The sequence below is a fragment of the Halichoeres trimaculatus genome, unplaced genomic scaffold (assembly GCF_033239565.1).
Source record: "Halichoeres trimaculatus isolate MK-OKI-2021-1 unplaced genomic scaffold, fHalTri1.1 fHalTri1_scaffold_9, whole genome shotgun sequence".
Lineage (NCBI taxonomy): Eukaryota > Metazoa > Chordata > Actinopteri > Labriformes > Labridae > Halichoeres > Halichoeres trimaculatus.
Window position 1 is genome coordinate 23,346,043 of NW_027437188.1, and position 15,645 is coordinate 23,361,687.

Sequence of the window (15,645 nt, forward strand, 5' to 3'; positions counted from 1 at the left end):
AGCTCTGCTCTGAGCTCAAGGCTAGGCCAATCAGCCCTGCAGCTCATGGCAGGGCTTTATACACGTTCAACAACAAGTGGGGGAGTTGACAAGGACGAAGACAGGCCTCAGGAGACTACAGGAAACCAAACAAATTTAGCCAAAGGGGTTTATGTCCAAGAAGTGGATTTATTCTTTAACAAATAAGTACTTAGGATTCTTAAAGCAGTGTAAGATACAGCTTGTGTTTTGCCTTGTGCTTCCTGTGAAATAAATAAAAAGGTATGAAAGCCAGTCACATTCTATCAATGTGTTAGTCCCAAAACAAATGATAAACAGCCTTATAAGTACCACAGCATGCCTACAGTGATATGAGAACACATGTCTGATTGACACACATGTTGAAAATGGTGACATGTCAAAGTGTGTTGTACAACCCCAATCACATAAAAGGTGGGGACGCTGTATAAAATGTTACCAAAAAATGTAGTTTCAAGTTTCTCAAGTTATTTAAACCCTTGATTGAAATGGGATTAGTGCAAAGACAGCATATGAAATGATGAAACTCAAAACTTGCTGTTTTATGGAAATACTTATTTTGAATTTGATGCGATCAACAGGTTTCAAAAAAGTAAAGAGGAACATGGGAATGTGAACAGTTATGATGCATCATCCAGTCTTTAAAGAACACTCAGAACTTTTCAGAACCAAAGAGACCAAACATTGTCTAGGTGGCACTGTTGATACAGGATTTCAGCCTCTCAAGTTATTGTTTCATGGTGTCTGAAATGGTGGCTTTTGAATTGTGTGCGAATAAGCAGGGTGGCCTCTCTCCTCTTTAGATATAAAGACACAATGTCCATGATTTCCAAAAGTCGATCAATTTTTTTTGTCAAACTCTTACTTTCTTTTTTCCTTTTTTTAACCTATATTGCCTTGGATGTGGGGAACTGCTGACCCGCCTTTATCTTTTCCCAAAAGTGACAAAGAAGATTTTCTCTATAGTGCTTCATTCTATTAATCAAGCTTGAATGGGTCCAGAGAAGTTGCCGGCAAACCAAATTATGTAAATTTGTGGTTTCCTCTCAACATGATAAGTTTTAACTTGAATTTGCAGATACAGCAACCAGGCAATGGTTCCTGTTAGTAATTTGAAACCATGCGGTGATTTCAAATACAGAGTCATAAATGTTCAAAGAGCTGTGCTGCCTATGGGCAAGAGGATCACAACCATCCATTCATTTATTTATTTATCCTCTGTTTGCTCACACAGACGCTTACAAGTGAAAGTCTTCTCATTTCAATTTTGAGGGACTCACCGTGTCTGGAGTGCACTTTTTACTGTCAGTCATGTTACTGGAGTGTGGTTAAAAGATGTTCCTCAGTTTCCCTTTCTTGTGTTTTTCCCCAATACAATCATTTTTTGTGTGTGTGTTTTTTAATCAATTCTTATGAAGACCAGCACAATTTCATTTTTTACAAAGTAACTAATTAATTATTAACTGAGATAAAATAGTATTTCTAGTTTGTTTCAACATTTGATACCATGTCTTTGCCTATTCAAATTTAGGAGGGGGCCGAATGGTTTGCAGAGAAACAAAATTTGATTTCAACCAACATTTAACAAACCAAACCAAAGGTTAGGAAATTGAAGTTGTATAGAGGATTTTTTACTCCCAATGTTTTATTATTGGTCTTAGAAAGATTTTGATACTCCCTTTCCCATCATATTCTTTTTTGTGTTCTTGTCTGGTTTCAGTAAGATTATGTAACATTTCGGGATGAAAATACAAACAAGCAGTCCAAAACTTGAAGCCAGAATTGCAAATATCTCAACAGCCACGCTGAACTTTCCAGGAGAGCTGACATAAGCTGGGATGAAGGTGATCCAGACTGCACAGAATATCAGCATGCTGAAGGTGATGAATTTAGCCTCATTGAAATTATCAGGCAGTTTTCGGGCCAGGAAAGCAAGAACAAAACATAACATGGCTAAGAGTCCTATATACCCAAGGACGGCCCAAAAGCCAATGGCTGAGCCTAAAGCGCACTCTAATACAATTTTGTCTTTAAAATCTTTAAAATTCTTAAAAGGAAAAGGAGGAGAAACTGTTAACCAGATGATACATATGAGAATTTGTACAAGAGTGAAACCAAGAACACTGAGTTTCTGCTGTGCAGGCCCAAACCACTTCATCACGTTACTGCCTGGAAGTGTTGCCCTGAAGGCCATTAAAACCACAATAGTTTTTCCCAGAACACAGGAGATACAGAGGACAAATGTGATCCCAAATGCTGTGTGTCTCAACATGCAGGACCACTCAGAGGGCCGGCCAAGGAAGGTGAGAGAACACAGGAAGCACAGAGTCAAAGAGAAGAGCAGCAGGAAGCTCAGCTCTGAGTTGTTGGCCCTCACGATAGGAGTCTTTCTGTGCCTGAAGAAAATGAAGGCCACAGCAGCAGTCATACTTGTTCCCAGTAGAGACGCTGAGGTGAGCAGTGCCCCCAAAACCTCCTCATAAGATAGAAACTCAGCCTCTTTCTTCACACAGGTATCTCTTTTGGTGTTAGACCAAAACTCACGGTGGCATTGTTCACAGGTAACAGAATCTGGAAAATAATATAAAAGCAGTTTACCACATGTTTTGAAAATATGACTTGTAGTCTCTTTGTAGCACTGTCTCTCTGTCTAAAGGACGGACAATTATCCTATAAATAGGATATATTTTTGACAGTTCTGTCACATAATCAATTATGTTGCCGATCATCCTCTGATTAGTTTTAGTTTCACAGTTTTTCATCTCTTATCCCTGGGGATAGAAAAAAAATACTTTAAGACTTAATTGTGAATCGATTTCATAATATTTTGACTTTTTAAAAGTTAATCCTGGTCATTATGACTTTTTTTAACCAATACATTTTAATTATTTTGACTTTTATCTCATACCACAAGACAATTTTGAACTTAATTGTCATACATTACATTTTTTTCAACTTAAATCCTGTTCATTAAGACTATTTTGACTTTAATTATGTTCATTGCAACTTAATTGGCTTGACTTAATATGACTTAACAGATAAAATAATTTGAAAGAAAACTACCACCATAGTGGATTAACTCTTATTCATGTTTTAAGCTACATATATTTTCTCAATAGTAGTTTAACCCTTCCATTTCCAGGATATTTCAGACATTTCTGAAGTTTTTAACATGTACATTTTTGTAGGATACTTGATCTATAAAGTTTCCAGTTCAATATAATTACTTTGGATTGGTCTTATTAAAAGACTAATTTTACGCTGCAGTTTCTGCAGAAGTGCAATCCAATAATGAAAATGATCACCCCCTGATTTTAGAATCTGATCACAGAATCAAAGCCATTCCTTAAGCTTGCCATGATACCATTACTTAAGGAAAAAAAATGAAAAAAAAAAAAAAATGAAACAAAGATAATATTAATGACATTATTGCATACTACCACACCTGCAGTGTTGCTTATCTCCCCCTCAGCACATTGTAAGCAGTCATAGCAGCAGACAGGTTTTCCTTTTTGGAGAACCTTGCGAGTTCCTGGGGGGCATTTCTTGCTGCAAACTGACACAGGTACCTGTTTTTAACAAAATGAGAGAAATGTGTATTGATGAATGAAAAAAAACATTTAGACACAGCTTCAGCAACAGATACAAATCATCCTCTTAGATTGGTTAATAACAGTGTTCCCATTGCAGGTTACCTTTCGTGAGTTCTGTGCCCAAATTAAAGACTTATTTTGCAGAATCAGCTGTTTGTCTTCAGGTAAAGAAGCATCATAAAGACCAACTATGACAAACTCCACCACGCCATTTTCTTTCGGCTGCCAGTTTATAATTTCATACTTTGCTGGAGGGTCTCCATTTTCATTAAAGTAAACTTCATCTCCTTCCTTGGTTTTGAACTGAGTCTTCTGTATGTGCTGTAAAATCTGAGAGAAATGCTTTCATGTAGCTTACAACCTTGTATCACAACAGCACAATAAGACATTTAAACTTTTTGAGTTTGACTCACCGTGTGTGGATCTAGCTGCACTTTGGTGTTACATGTTTTATTGCAGCTGAGAATTTTGTGTAAGGCATGAGCCACGGCATAAACTCCTTTGTAAACATTATTAAATATCGGCATGAGTGACATGTCAGTAAAACCGTTTTGCACTCCCTTGAGATTTTCCCGACCAGTGCATTCTCTCTGGTTTCCTGCTTGTTTCTGAAACTTACAGCTGAATAATGTCTCCCAAAACTCTGTAAACATTTCATTACTAGATGAATTAAGGGGCTTTACATCCAGCATGAACTCTTTCATTCCACTGACATGTGCTTTAGGGATTGAGAGGCCAATCGCACCATCCAGAACGTGATGCCCACCAGTGGCTGCAATCTGGGAATCAAAGATCCAGCCCTCACTGCCCACCCACTGGTACCCAGTCAGGTTATGGTGGGACAACATTCTTGTTAATATGTGCATGTCAGTGGCAGAGAGGAAAGCTATTATAACCTTTGAAGTGGAAGATTTAATAATATCAATTGTCCTTTGTATCTTGTCAGGTGGATCAGTTCTAAAGATAGACACTGAGTACTCAAGACAAATGCCCAGCTGCTGGGCGGTAGCTGTGAATGTGGCCATGCCATTATTGCCATAATCATCATTTGTTCTGATAGCTCCAACCCAAGTCCAACCAAAGTGTTTGACCAAATGAGCCAAGGCTCGGCTTTGGTAGTAGTCACTGGGTATTGTTCTGAGGAAGGATGGATACTTGGTTTTATCACTGAGACAAGCACAAGTAGCTGCATGGCTGATCTATGAGAAAAAGGAAGTAAAACCCAAGATAAAGATGGAGGTATAAAACTTTTCCTTCACAAAAGCCCTTTACAAGTCCATTCTTTTCAATCTTACTCACCAGAGGAATATGAAATGGTCCAATGACAGTAGCTATAGCCATGCAAAGTGAGGAAAAGGTCTCTCCCATAATAGCCTGCACTTGAGCAGGTCTTGCGCATGCTTCCTCGGGTGGTTCAAACACCGCATTATTACCGTTGACCAAAGCAAGAGAGAGTTTCACAGCTCTTGCAGTGGATCCACAGGAGTCATAGATCTTATAGCCCAAAGAGATTCCAGGAAGTAGGTCTGTGCTGTTGTTAATTTCTTCAATTGCAAAGCGCATAGCCTGGGTGTACTGGAAGCCTCTGAAATATAATCTTGATGCAGATAGTTAGACATAGTGCGCACCTTTGAAAAGAAGTGGTAGCATTCAATAAGTTTTAATAACGTACCTACAATTACCTTACTGTCTTTATGCTAAAATCTAAAATTGTTCTGTAATATAATTTACCTGATGCACTGCAGTGATAGTGGTTTGTGCTCATAGGTATGCAGCTCTTCTTCCCAGCGACTGTGAAAAGAGAAGATTCCCCCCAGTATGATGTCCCCGTCCATGGACAGTTGGGGGTTTTCAGCATCCCCTCTCAGCCTGCACTCTGACTTCTCAGCCTGTGAGAAAGTCATAACCGATAAAAGCTGCAATAGAGCCCAACCCTTCTTGAACCACCTCTGTGTGGATGTCATTCTGTCTACAAAAGTCAAGTCAAGTGTGCACAGGTATTTATACATTTTGGAGCTGTGCAAGAATTGCCAACAGAAACTGATGTGTGATCTCTGAGGAGTAGGAGTGGGAAGCAAAAAAAAAAAGAAAAAAGAAAAGAAAATAAATCAACTGGAAAAAAAAAAAGTTTGGGGCCTTGAGTTTCTCAGATGTAAATTTCCTCAAGTATAATTAACTGAGCAGTAAGAAAGGTTTAATGGTGAGGCTTCATATGGGTCTAACCAAACATTACTTGTTGCATTCAAGAAACAACAACACCAGACACTTAAGTGGAAATTTGAGAACATAAAACTGTTAAGTTTACTGAAGTCCAGATAAATTATGCCATATTCATTTAAGGTCAGATTTTTGTGCATCTACTTACTTTGGCTATTTGCATGTTTACTTGTAAAGCATTTTGGCCTGTATAATGTGCATGCCTCATGGTATTGGGCAAGCAATAATGATTTTTTTTATTACTGATTAGTATTAGCATTACAATTCAGAGTTTGTTCATGCCTGATACTTAGTACTCATGATAAACAATCAGGTGAAACAGCGCAAATTGATCCTAACATTAGTAAAGCAAGAGGCCAAGCCAACACCAAATGGTTGTTTGCAGCACTTGTGTTACTAATCCTCCCTCCTTTCAAAATATATCACACTGCTCTGAAACCCCAAGGATCTAAGGTATATTATTCATTCTTGCAAGAGTCTAGCTCTTACCTAAAGCATTGCCAAAAATGATAAATATGTTTATATCATGTCAAGTACCAAGCAGGATTTCCCACCCATGAAAAGTATGTGTCCAGATATATTAAATGTTACATACACTTTTTGTGGCTGAAGCATTTGGATAGAAAGTTGACAACAGGAAACACTGTGGCAATCAAAATATTCAATCAGTTATATCAGATAAATACTTTTTAGCTTTTCTTGTAGAATCAAAGAGGTCCTATTGTGTAGATCACATATACTACAAATATGACATTTGATTAAATTAACTCTGGCTTATTAATATGGGTTGTTTAAGATATTTGAGCAAAATTTTCTGCAGAATCTGAGATACTTTTGTAGTGTGAAGTAATTCATGGGTTTGATTTAAATTTGGTTGAAAGTTGAAAAAAAAAGAAAGGCAATGACACATTGTTTTTCCAGTGTTATTTAGGATGAACATTTATTGAAAACGTGAATTATTCACAATTTAAACAATTTTTAGATCTGTAATATCATTTAAATGTGTATTGCACATAAACTAAAGTTTGGGCAAAACTATTGTCCGTGAGAAGTAACACAAAAAAGATTGCACTTGCGAGGGTACGTTAATATTTATGTTTCTGTGCTTTATTGGACTACAGAGGAAACAGAGAGACTCAGTTATTTTGGGACCAATACAAGGTTAAACAAACAAACAAACAAACAAACAACAACAACAACAAAAAATACTCAAATCTGATAGACACAAAACATTTTTTGAAATGATTGCATTCAGTTAGTAAGAAGTTTTTTTTATTTACCAAAATGACTGAGCAAAATTATTTTTCATCTGCATGACTGGTAAAGATATATCAAGGCTTTTTTAATGCAGCCATACATTGCATGTAAGGGAACTCCCAAATAAGCAATATTTTCTCAGAAATGTACAGTGATATGTTGCAATGCATCAATAACACGAATGACAATGAGGAAAACCAAAAAATACATGATTCTAGTGAGAAAAATTAAAGAGATTTGGGGGTAACTTTACCCATCAAGTGTTTTCTTGTATTGTTCTCAGGCTTTAATAAAATTATGTAGCACTTCGGTAAAAAAATACAAAACAGCATCCCATAACTTGAAGCCAGAATAGCAAATATCTCCACAGCTACAGTGAACTTCCCAGGAGAGCTGGCATAAGCTGGGATGAAGGTGATCCAGACTGCACAGAATATCAGCATGCTGAAGGTGATGAATTTAGCCTCGTTGAAATTATCAGGCAGCTTTCGGGCTAAAAAAGCAAGAAGAAAACAGAGGACGGCTAAGAGTCCAATGTATCCTAAAACAGCCCAGAAACCTATAGGAGATCCCAGGGCACACTCTAGTATTATCTTATTCTTATAGTGTTTCATATTCTTAAATGGAAAGGGAGGGTTTATGGTCAGCCACAGAATGCAAATTAAAACCTGAATTGAAGTGAAACCAAGAACACTGAGCCTCTGCTGTGCAGGCCCAAACCATTTCATCACATTACTGCCTGGAAGTGTGGCCCTGAAGGCCATTAAAACCACAATAGTTTTTCCCAGAATACAGGAGATACAAAGGACAAATGTGATCCCGAATGCTGTGTGTCTCAGCATGCAGGACCACTCAGAGGGCCGGCCGATGAAGGTGAGGGAACACAGGAAGCACAGAGTCAAAGAGAAGAGCAGGAGGAAGCTCAGCTCTGAGTTGTTGGCCCTTACAATAGGAGTCTGTCTGTAGTGGAAAAATATCAGGGCTATAGTCATGGCGAGGCAGGCCCCAAAGACAGAAAAAGTGACCAAAAGAATCCCCATCAACTCTCTGAAGGTTAGGAACTCAATAGCTTTCAAGTCACACTTATTCCTCGCTTCGTTGGACTTGTACTCAGGAGGACATTTGTCACATTCCCCTGCATCTGAAAGCATAAACATTTTTAAGCTGCACAGTGCACACATCTTCAGATAGACTAAAAAAGTGCCGGCAGTAATCTTGCCTAGCAGAAACACAATGAGCGCTACAGTAAAGGCAAGGAATCCCGCTGTCTCACTTGTACTGTTGCTGAACTCCCCGTCAGCACAGGTGATGCAGTCAAAACAGCAGAAAGGTTTGCCTTTGACAAAAGCCCGACGGGTCCCTGGGAGACAGCTTTCACTGCACACAGACCTCGGCACCTGCATCATGGTGACAGGAGAAGAACGCAACACAGTTAATTTAGTCAAATCAGTTTGAGCTTAGTTTTTTAAGAAGTTTCCAAAGACATTCAATACCTTGAGATGATTTCCAGCCCAAATAGCATTCACCCCTGCTTTCATCTCAAACTGCTGACCTTCAGGCTGAGATGCATCGTAGTAACCAATGGTCTCAAAAAGTATATAACCTGTCTCATCCATCTGCCAGTTCACCAGCGCATAGCGTGCTGCTGGGTCACCCAGCTCATCAAAGTGCACGTTCTCACCGATTTTTGTGGTGAAATTGACTTGTGTTAGGTACTGCAGCACCTACAAGAAAAAAAGTGTTGTCACTTTGAAAAATAAAGATTTTTAGTTTTTATTTATCTAGACAGCATCTTTTCTTATTTTACCTCCCATGGTTGTATGTTTTCTGTATCAGCACAAGTTTTGTTCTCAAAAGGCCCATGTCCTTCTTTGCAAGTAAACAACATGTGTAATGCATGTGCAACAGCATATGTGGCCTTATAGACATTATTCATCAAGCTGGCATCTGAAACATCTGTGAAACGCGTGTTTGTGTCCCTCAGAGACTCCTTCCCCGTGCAGGCTGCGACTGAACCCTGAGCTTCAGTCTCTGCTTTGGGATTCAGGGTGCAGCTGAACACCGTCTCCCACAGCTCTACCAATCCCTGGTCTCCCAGGGCAGTGGAGGGCCTGCTGTCAGCGAGAAACTCCTGCAGTCCAGGGATGTGAGCATTCAATGCTGCAAAGCCAACCGCCCCCTGCACCACAGCGTAGTTCACAGCAGAGGCGATGTAGCGGTAGGTGATCCAGCCTTCACTGCCCACCCACTGCAGCCCTGTCACATTCTGAGCATGCAGCTCCTTAATGAGTATGTCCAGGTCTGTGCCGTCTGCAAAAGCAACTATAACCTTTGAGGTGGATTTTTTAATAATATCCACTACTTCTAAGAACCACTTTCTTGGATCAGTTCTGTAAATAGCCAAAGAATACTCAACACAAACTCCTTCTTTTTCTGCCGCTTCAAGGAAAGTGGCCATCCCACCATTACCATAGTCACTGTTTGTTCTTATGGCACCAACCCAGGTCCAGCCAAAGTGTTTCACAAGTTTTGCTAAGGCTCGGCTTTGGTAAATGTCACTTGGTATGGTTCTGAAGAAAGAGGGGTAGTCTCTTCTGTTGCTAAGACATGCACAAGTGGCTGAATGGCTGATCTGAAAAACAGTTAGAACAAACATGGTAGTGTCAGACACAATTTCTTCTATTTTAATAAGACAAATTCATCTGTATGCAGTAAGCAGGAATCCCCCCCAGCACTCACCACTGGTATATGAAATGGTCCCATGGTGCGTGCAATACCTATTGTTGAGGTGGATGTGGTTTCCCCAATGACAGCGTGCACATAGGAGAGCTTCTTACACTTTTCCTTCCCACTCTCATACCTGTTCATCAGGTTTAGTGACGCCCTGATTGACAAAGGGATACTAGGACACGAATCAAAGATCCTGTAACCCAGAGTCACTCCTGGCAGCAGATCTGAGCTATTGTTGATCTCCTCGATAGCAAACATCATAGTGAAAGCATACTGGAGCTCACCTGGGTCCAGTCTGTGAACAAGGGATGGACTGAGTTGTACCACTTCAGAACAGTTGATAATAAAGGTAAACATACATGAAGATACATACAGATTGTAGAAAGCACATCAATTGAGATACATTTTTTCATCCTTGTCTTACCCCTCACACTGGATTGTTCCTGGGTTGACTTGGAGAGCTGGATTGACCTGCACTGGGTTCTGATGGAAGGAGAAAATGCCTCCAATGTTGATGTCTCCCTCCATTGAAAACTGTGACAGCTCTTTTGTCCCGTATGTTTGACACATGGGCTTCCCTCCTCTGATAGCAAAGAGGGTGAGAAGCAGCAGATCTGCTCTCAGCAGCATGATTGCTCACCTCACTATCTGCTACCAAAGGCCCAAAGACAAAGGCTGTCACTGCTGAGCATTTTATAGATTTTCTCCTCACTATGAAAAGCCACAGGGGCTGGTAGCAGCCGTAGCGAAAAATGTGATTTGTTTTTTCTACCAATCAAAGTCACTGTGGTGTGACTGACAAATGGATCGACCAATTGGAGAGCCTTCTTGTATTTTACACATTATTATTATTATTATTATTATTATTATTATGATTATTATTGTTATTGTTGTTGTTGTTGTTTATTTATTTATTTTTAATGTGTTTCTTTTCCAGGTAACCAGCTGCTTACAGTAAAAACTAAAAATGTCTGGGAATTCCTGGGCTGTTGTTCATCATTAAGCTCATTTTTTTTAATGGTGGCTTTACTTTAATTCATAGCTGAATGATGAAAAACATGCTTAAACACTAGAACAAAAATTTTTTTTTTGCCAGCTTATTTAAGCTGATTGGAACTTCTAAATAGCATTCTTGAAGGTTTTCTGATGCAGTGACCTGCTGTTAGTCTGACTTTATGCACCTGTATGCTTTGCTCAGGGGCTATAGCTCAAACTTGAGGCTCTCAGGGGGTGCTCTAATTTATATATATATATATATATATATATATATATATATATATATATATATATATATATATATATATATATATATATATATATATATATACATACATATATATATATATATATATATATATATATATATATATATATATATATATATATATATATATATATATATATATATATATATATAATTTATTTATGGGGGGGGGTTCTTTTGATATGTGTTGGTGTATATTGAAGTGATAATATATTTATTTTTCTAAATTCTCAATGTATAAATAATTGCAAATTTTAAGTCTCTTGGTCATTTTTTCCCCATCATGTGTTTTTTGGTATTTTTTTCTGGTTTTAGTAGTAAAATGTAGCATTTGGGAGCAAATATACAGAAAAGCAACCCAAAGCTGGAGGCTAGAATAGCAAATATCTCTACAGCTACAGTAAACTTCCCAGGAGAGCTGACATAGGCTGGAATAAAAGCAACCCAGACTGCACAGAATATCAGCATGCTGAAGGTGATGAATTTGGCTTCGTTAAAATTATCAGGCAGTTTTCGAGCCAGAAAAGCGAGGATAAAACACAGCACAGCCAGGAGTCCTATATATCCCAGTACAACCCAAAATCCTACAGGGGAACCCAAATCACACTCCAACACAATCCTATCAACAGCATAAGCTGTATTTTTATAAGGGTAAGGTGGGGCGAGAGTCAACCACAGTGAACAAACTACTACTTGAAGTAAAGTACAGCTGAGTACACTGGCTCTCTGGAGTGCAGCTGAACACTGAGGGACTTTGTTAGCTGGCCTAGTGGCTCTAAAAGCATTTATTACTGCTATGGTTTTAGCCAAGATACACGATATGCACAAAGCAAAAGTAATGCCAAAAGCTGTGTGCCGTAGCATGCAGGACCACTCAGTGGGTTGGCCTATGAATGTCAGAGGACACAGGAAACACAGAGTCAAGGAGAAGAGCAGCAGGAAGCTCAGCTCAGAGTTACTGGCTTTGACTAGAGGGGTGTGATGGAACCAGAAGAACACACATGACACCATTACTGTCAAAGCAACTCCAAATAATGAAAATGCAGCGAGGAGGGCACCCATGGTTTCTCCATAAGCAAGGAACTCAATCACCTTTGGGACACACTGGCTGTGATCGTCATTTGACCAGTACTCCATTGGACACTTGGAACACTCTGCAGAACCTAAAGAGAGAGTGTGATTTTTATATTTTACATGTTGAACAGATGTTAGTAAATCTTTCACTCACTGGTAGAGTTGCTGATCTCGCCAGCTGCACAGGCGATGCAGGAAAAGCAGCAGAAAGGTTTTCCTTTAATTGCAGCTTGTCGGAGACCTGGCAGACAACTCTCACTGCAGATGGAATCCGGCCTCTGTAACAACACCACAAATCCTTATTTCATAATCTCTTGCAACTTAAACAGTAGGACCAGAATAAAAATCAAAATATATTCTATGCATAACACATTTCACACCTTTAGGGATCCGGCAGCCCAAGTTATGTTTATCCCATTCATGGTAAACTGCTTTCCATTTGGTAGTGAAGCATCATAGTTCCCTACGGTCACAAACTCTGTTTCTCCTGCTTGGTCCCTCTGCCAATTCACCAGCTCATATGTTGCTGCAGGGTCTCCGTTTTCATCAAAATGCTGCCTTTCTCCTGACTCAAGGGTAAAATTTACATCTTGGAGGTTTTTCAAAACCTATGAATAGAGAACTTAAATAAATAACACATCATTGATAAATCTTTTGGATCACTAATGTTACATCATTTTACCTGCTGTGGCTCAAAACCATCTTTCCAGACACATGCCTCATTTATTTTTTTCCCACATTTTAACATACTGTGCATGGCATGAGCCACAGCATACACAGCCTTATACACATTGTTAGATATCCTCAGCTCTGACACATCTGTGAAAGGATTGCTAATCTCCTGTAGTCTTTCAGAGCCGGAGCATGGTGTCAGGCCAGTTAGCCCGGACTCAAAACTGCAGCCAAATGTGACTTCCCAGAACTCTCTCAGCAGATTATTCTGAGGATCCTGGCTTGGGTTAACCTGCAAAAGAAACTCTTGCAAGCGTGGTATCTTTGTTTTTCTCAGGGTGAAGCCAAGAGACCCCATCAGGATTCCTGAGTACCTTTTATCAGCTAAATGACCCGCTGTTATCCAGGACTCACTGCCCACCCATTGAAGCCCAGTCAAGTTCTGCTTGAGAGCTTCCTCAAGCAGAACATCCATCTCACCCTGGGCAAGGAAAGCAATTAAAACCTTCGCACTGCTGCTTTTGATCACTCTGACCACTCCGGCTACCTGATCACTACGATCAGCAGTCCTTGAGATGGCTTCTGAGTACTCAACACAGACTCCTTCCTGGCGCGCAGCTGCGATAAATGTTGCCATTCCATTGTTGCCATAATCATTGTCACTTCTAACTGCCCCAACCCAGGTCCAACCAAAGTGCTTTACTAGTTTAGCCAAAGCTCTGCTCTGGTAGTAGTCACTGGGTATGGTTCTGAAAAAAGAGGGGTACTCTTTTCTGTTACTGAGGCAAGCACAGGTGGCAAAGTGGCTTATCTAAAGGAAGAAAGGGAGGGTAGGGAGAGAAGTGAGCCTGACACAAAAAGATGCTTCATCATGAACAGTCTTAAACTGTACCGTAAAACAATCAGAGTTTGCTCCTCATTTTGAGATAAAGTGAAAGAGTCTGCTGGAAAATAGAAAAATATTATAAATATTTACCACTGGTACTTGGAAAATCCCTAAAATCTGAAGCATCACGATTGTTGAAGAGGACTCAGAGGCTCCAATGATGGCATGAACAGATGACTGTCCGGAACAGTTCTTCCCCACAGTGCTTTCTTGTCCACTCATCAAACCCATCGCTGCTCGACTGGAGGGCAGTGTTGAACCACAGGTGTCAAATAACTTGTAACCAATTGAAACATTAGGCAGCAGGGTGCTACTGTTGTTGATCTCCTCAATGGCAAAAATCATTGTTTGAGCAAAACGAAACTCTCTGAAATTTATCCTGAAAGTAAGAAGAGCTGATATTTGTTTTCTTCTTTCAAGACACTACTAATGTTATCTAACACATCGAACAGTACCTGGAGCATGTTACTGGATCTGGAGTGTCTGTGAAGGAAAGTGACGGCTTTGAGATTTGGCGATGGATAGAGAAAGCTCCTCCGATTGAGATATCTCCTTTTTTAGAAAGCAGAGGAAACGCCGGGCTCCCCATCATCTTACAGAGCCTTGGGCTGTCCTCTGCTCCAAAGGCTCCCATGAAAAGCACAAACAGAAACATTTTTTGTGCTCCGGTATGAAGTAAATAGGGACACTGGTGAGATCTTCTATTGCTGTATAAAATGTGTATCTCCTTTAACAGAGGAGTTTTTTTTTTTCTAGTGATGATGTTGGTGACCACAGTGCTTTTATTTTGTCACTGAGATGATGTCAGACTCATCAGCTGTCCTTCATTTTAGACAGAGTTCTATTTTTAGAGGCTAATGTCATCAGTAAGCAAACTCAGTGATGTTGTGAAGTTGGTGAAGAACCAAAAGTTAATTTCGCTCATGTGAAGACCCATAAGACAAATTATGCAAAAGTAGGACATGAACACTTTCTTAGATTTCAGTTTCCTTGTGAAGTTTGCCCTTCTTCAGCTGTCAGGTGAAGCATTTTCTCAAGCGCTTCTTCTAAAGGCCTGAAGGCTTATGTCAATTCCATGAGGTGTTTTTCCTCTAACATTTCCCTTTTTGACTTGTGAATTTTTTGACCAATGATGTTTTTGCAGTGTATTAGCCCTTAATATTATTTTTACACTCTTCATTTTAAAAGCTTATCTAAATTTGCAATTGTTCAAATGTCACTCAGCACCATAACTGAGTTATACTTGAATATATGTTCTCAATTTTAGTTCCAACAAAATATCTTTTCTGAATAAGTCATGATTATGTTTTCTTTTAATCTCTCTTTTCTGAATTTTAGGTCTACTGCCACAGAAATTATCAGGTCTGTTGGAAAACTGTATACAGATGCTATTATTATGTTTACAGAAAACTCACAGTCAGATATCATGAGCATAGACATTTTTTACATTCACAGACTCACAGAAAACCACCATGCATATCCATGGATTTACTAGCTTACTTATCTAAAGAATTTACAACTTTGTTAAAACTGTTTCATTTTTACTTGAGGGGGCTGTTCGCCTTCCATTGTGGTGGCCATCCTCGAACATCTGCATGCAAGTTCATGTGACTGTTTCAACTCATATCAGGAAGAGAACTTTCTACTCTGGATGACGAGTAACATGAGGAGTGGTTCCTCTCCCCCTTGCTGTTTATTTATCAGGAAGATAAAGATTCTTTCAACACACTCATAGTCACATACACAAATGCATATCTCTATTACTGTGTGGGACAGGAAGAATTTTCCTGACAGGGTACTAATAATTCAGCCTGTTTGTGGCACTATGCAGAGGCCAACACAGGAGATCACAACTGTACTGGGCAGATGTCAGGTGTGCATGTTGCCTAAATGAAGTTTAAATGTTTCAAAATGATTTGGTTTTAAATTTGTGC

At 39.4% G+C, this 15,645-nt stretch overlaps 3 protein-coding genes across 3 annotated transcripts; all 3 read right to left on the reverse strand.

Moving 5' to 3' along the window:
- Positions 1–1,675: 1,675 nt before the first annotated feature.
- Positions 1,676–5,536, reverse strand: LOC141797720 (extracellular calcium-sensing receptor-like). Its single transcript, XM_074679368.1, has 6 exons — positions 5,343–5,536; positions 4,911–5,208; positions 4,025–4,810; positions 3,714–3,941; positions 3,464–3,587; positions 1,676–2,589 (listed from the first exon to the last, which is right to left on the reverse strand). The coding sequence occupies exons 1-6, from the start codon at positions 5,513–5,515 to the stop codon at positions 1,676–1,678; spliced, it is 2,523 nt and encodes an 840-aa protein (XP_074535469.1). The 5' UTR covers positions 5,516–5,536.
- A 1,776-nt stretch (positions 5,537–7,312) lies between these two features.
- LOC141797717 (extracellular calcium-sensing receptor-like) lies at positions 7,313–10,445 on the reverse strand. Its single transcript, XM_074679363.1, has 6 exons — positions 10,240–10,445; positions 9,825–10,110; positions 8,893–9,717; positions 8,579–8,809; positions 8,359–8,482; positions 7,313–8,226 (listed from the first exon to the last, which is right to left on the reverse strand). Exons 1-6 carry the CDS (start codon positions 10,443–10,445, stop codon positions 7,313–7,315), a joined length of 2,586 nt encoding a protein of 861 aa, XP_074535464.1.
- A 901-nt stretch (positions 10,446–11,346) lies between these two features.
- LOC141797718 (extracellular calcium-sensing receptor-like) lies at positions 11,347–14,354 on the reverse strand. Its single transcript, XM_074679365.1, has 6 exons — positions 14,167–14,354; positions 13,802–14,090; positions 12,836–13,636; positions 12,534–12,761; positions 12,308–12,431; positions 11,347–12,242 (listed from the first exon to the last, which is right to left on the reverse strand). Exons 1-6 carry the CDS (start codon positions 14,343–14,345, stop codon positions 11,347–11,349), a joined length of 2,517 nt encoding a protein of 838 aa, XP_074535466.1. The 5' UTR covers positions 14,346–14,354.
- Positions 14,355–15,645: the final 1,291 nt, after the last annotated feature.

Excerpts from the sequence above, each read along its gene's own strand:
- LOC141797720 (XM_074679368.1), bottom strand. The coding sequence starts at position 5,515 with ATGACTTTCTCACAGGCTGAGAAGTCAGAGTGCAGGCTGAGAGGGGAT. Across the intron at positions 5,209-5,342 it reads CTATCACTGCAGTGCATCAG|ATTATATTTCAGAGGCTTCC; the intron begins GTAAATTATATT and ends ATCTGCATCAAG. Across the intron at positions 3,588-3,713 it reads GGGCACAGAACTCACGAAAG|GTACCTGTGTCAGTTTGCAG; the intron begins GTAACCTGCAAT and ends TGTTAAAAACAG.
- LOC141797717 (XM_074679363.1), bottom strand. The coding sequence starts at position 10,445 with ATGCTGCTGAGAGCAGATCTGCTGCTTCTCACCCTCTTTGCTATCAGA. Across the intron at positions 8,483-8,578 it reads GGGCTGGAAATCATCTCAAG|GTGCCGAGGTCTGTGTGCAG; the intron begins GTATTGAATGTC and ends ACCATGATGCAG. Across the intron at positions 8,227-8,358 it reads GGAGTTCAGCAACAGTACAA|ATGCAGGGGAATGTGACAAA; the intron begins GTGAGACAGCGG and ends TTATGCTTTCAG.
- LOC141797718 (XM_074679365.1), bottom strand. The coding sequence starts at position 14,345 with ATGGGAGCCTTTGGAGCAGAGGACAGCCCAAGGCTCTGTAAGATGATG. Across the intron at positions 12,762-12,835 it reads ATGGTTTTGAGCCACAGCAG|GTTTTGAAAAACCTCCAAGA; the intron begins GTAAAATGATGT and ends CTCTATTCATAG. Across the intron at positions 12,243-12,307 it reads CGAGATCAGCAACTCTACCA|GTTCTGCAGAGTGTTCCAAG; the intron begins GTGAGTGAAAGA and ends CTCTCTCTTTAG.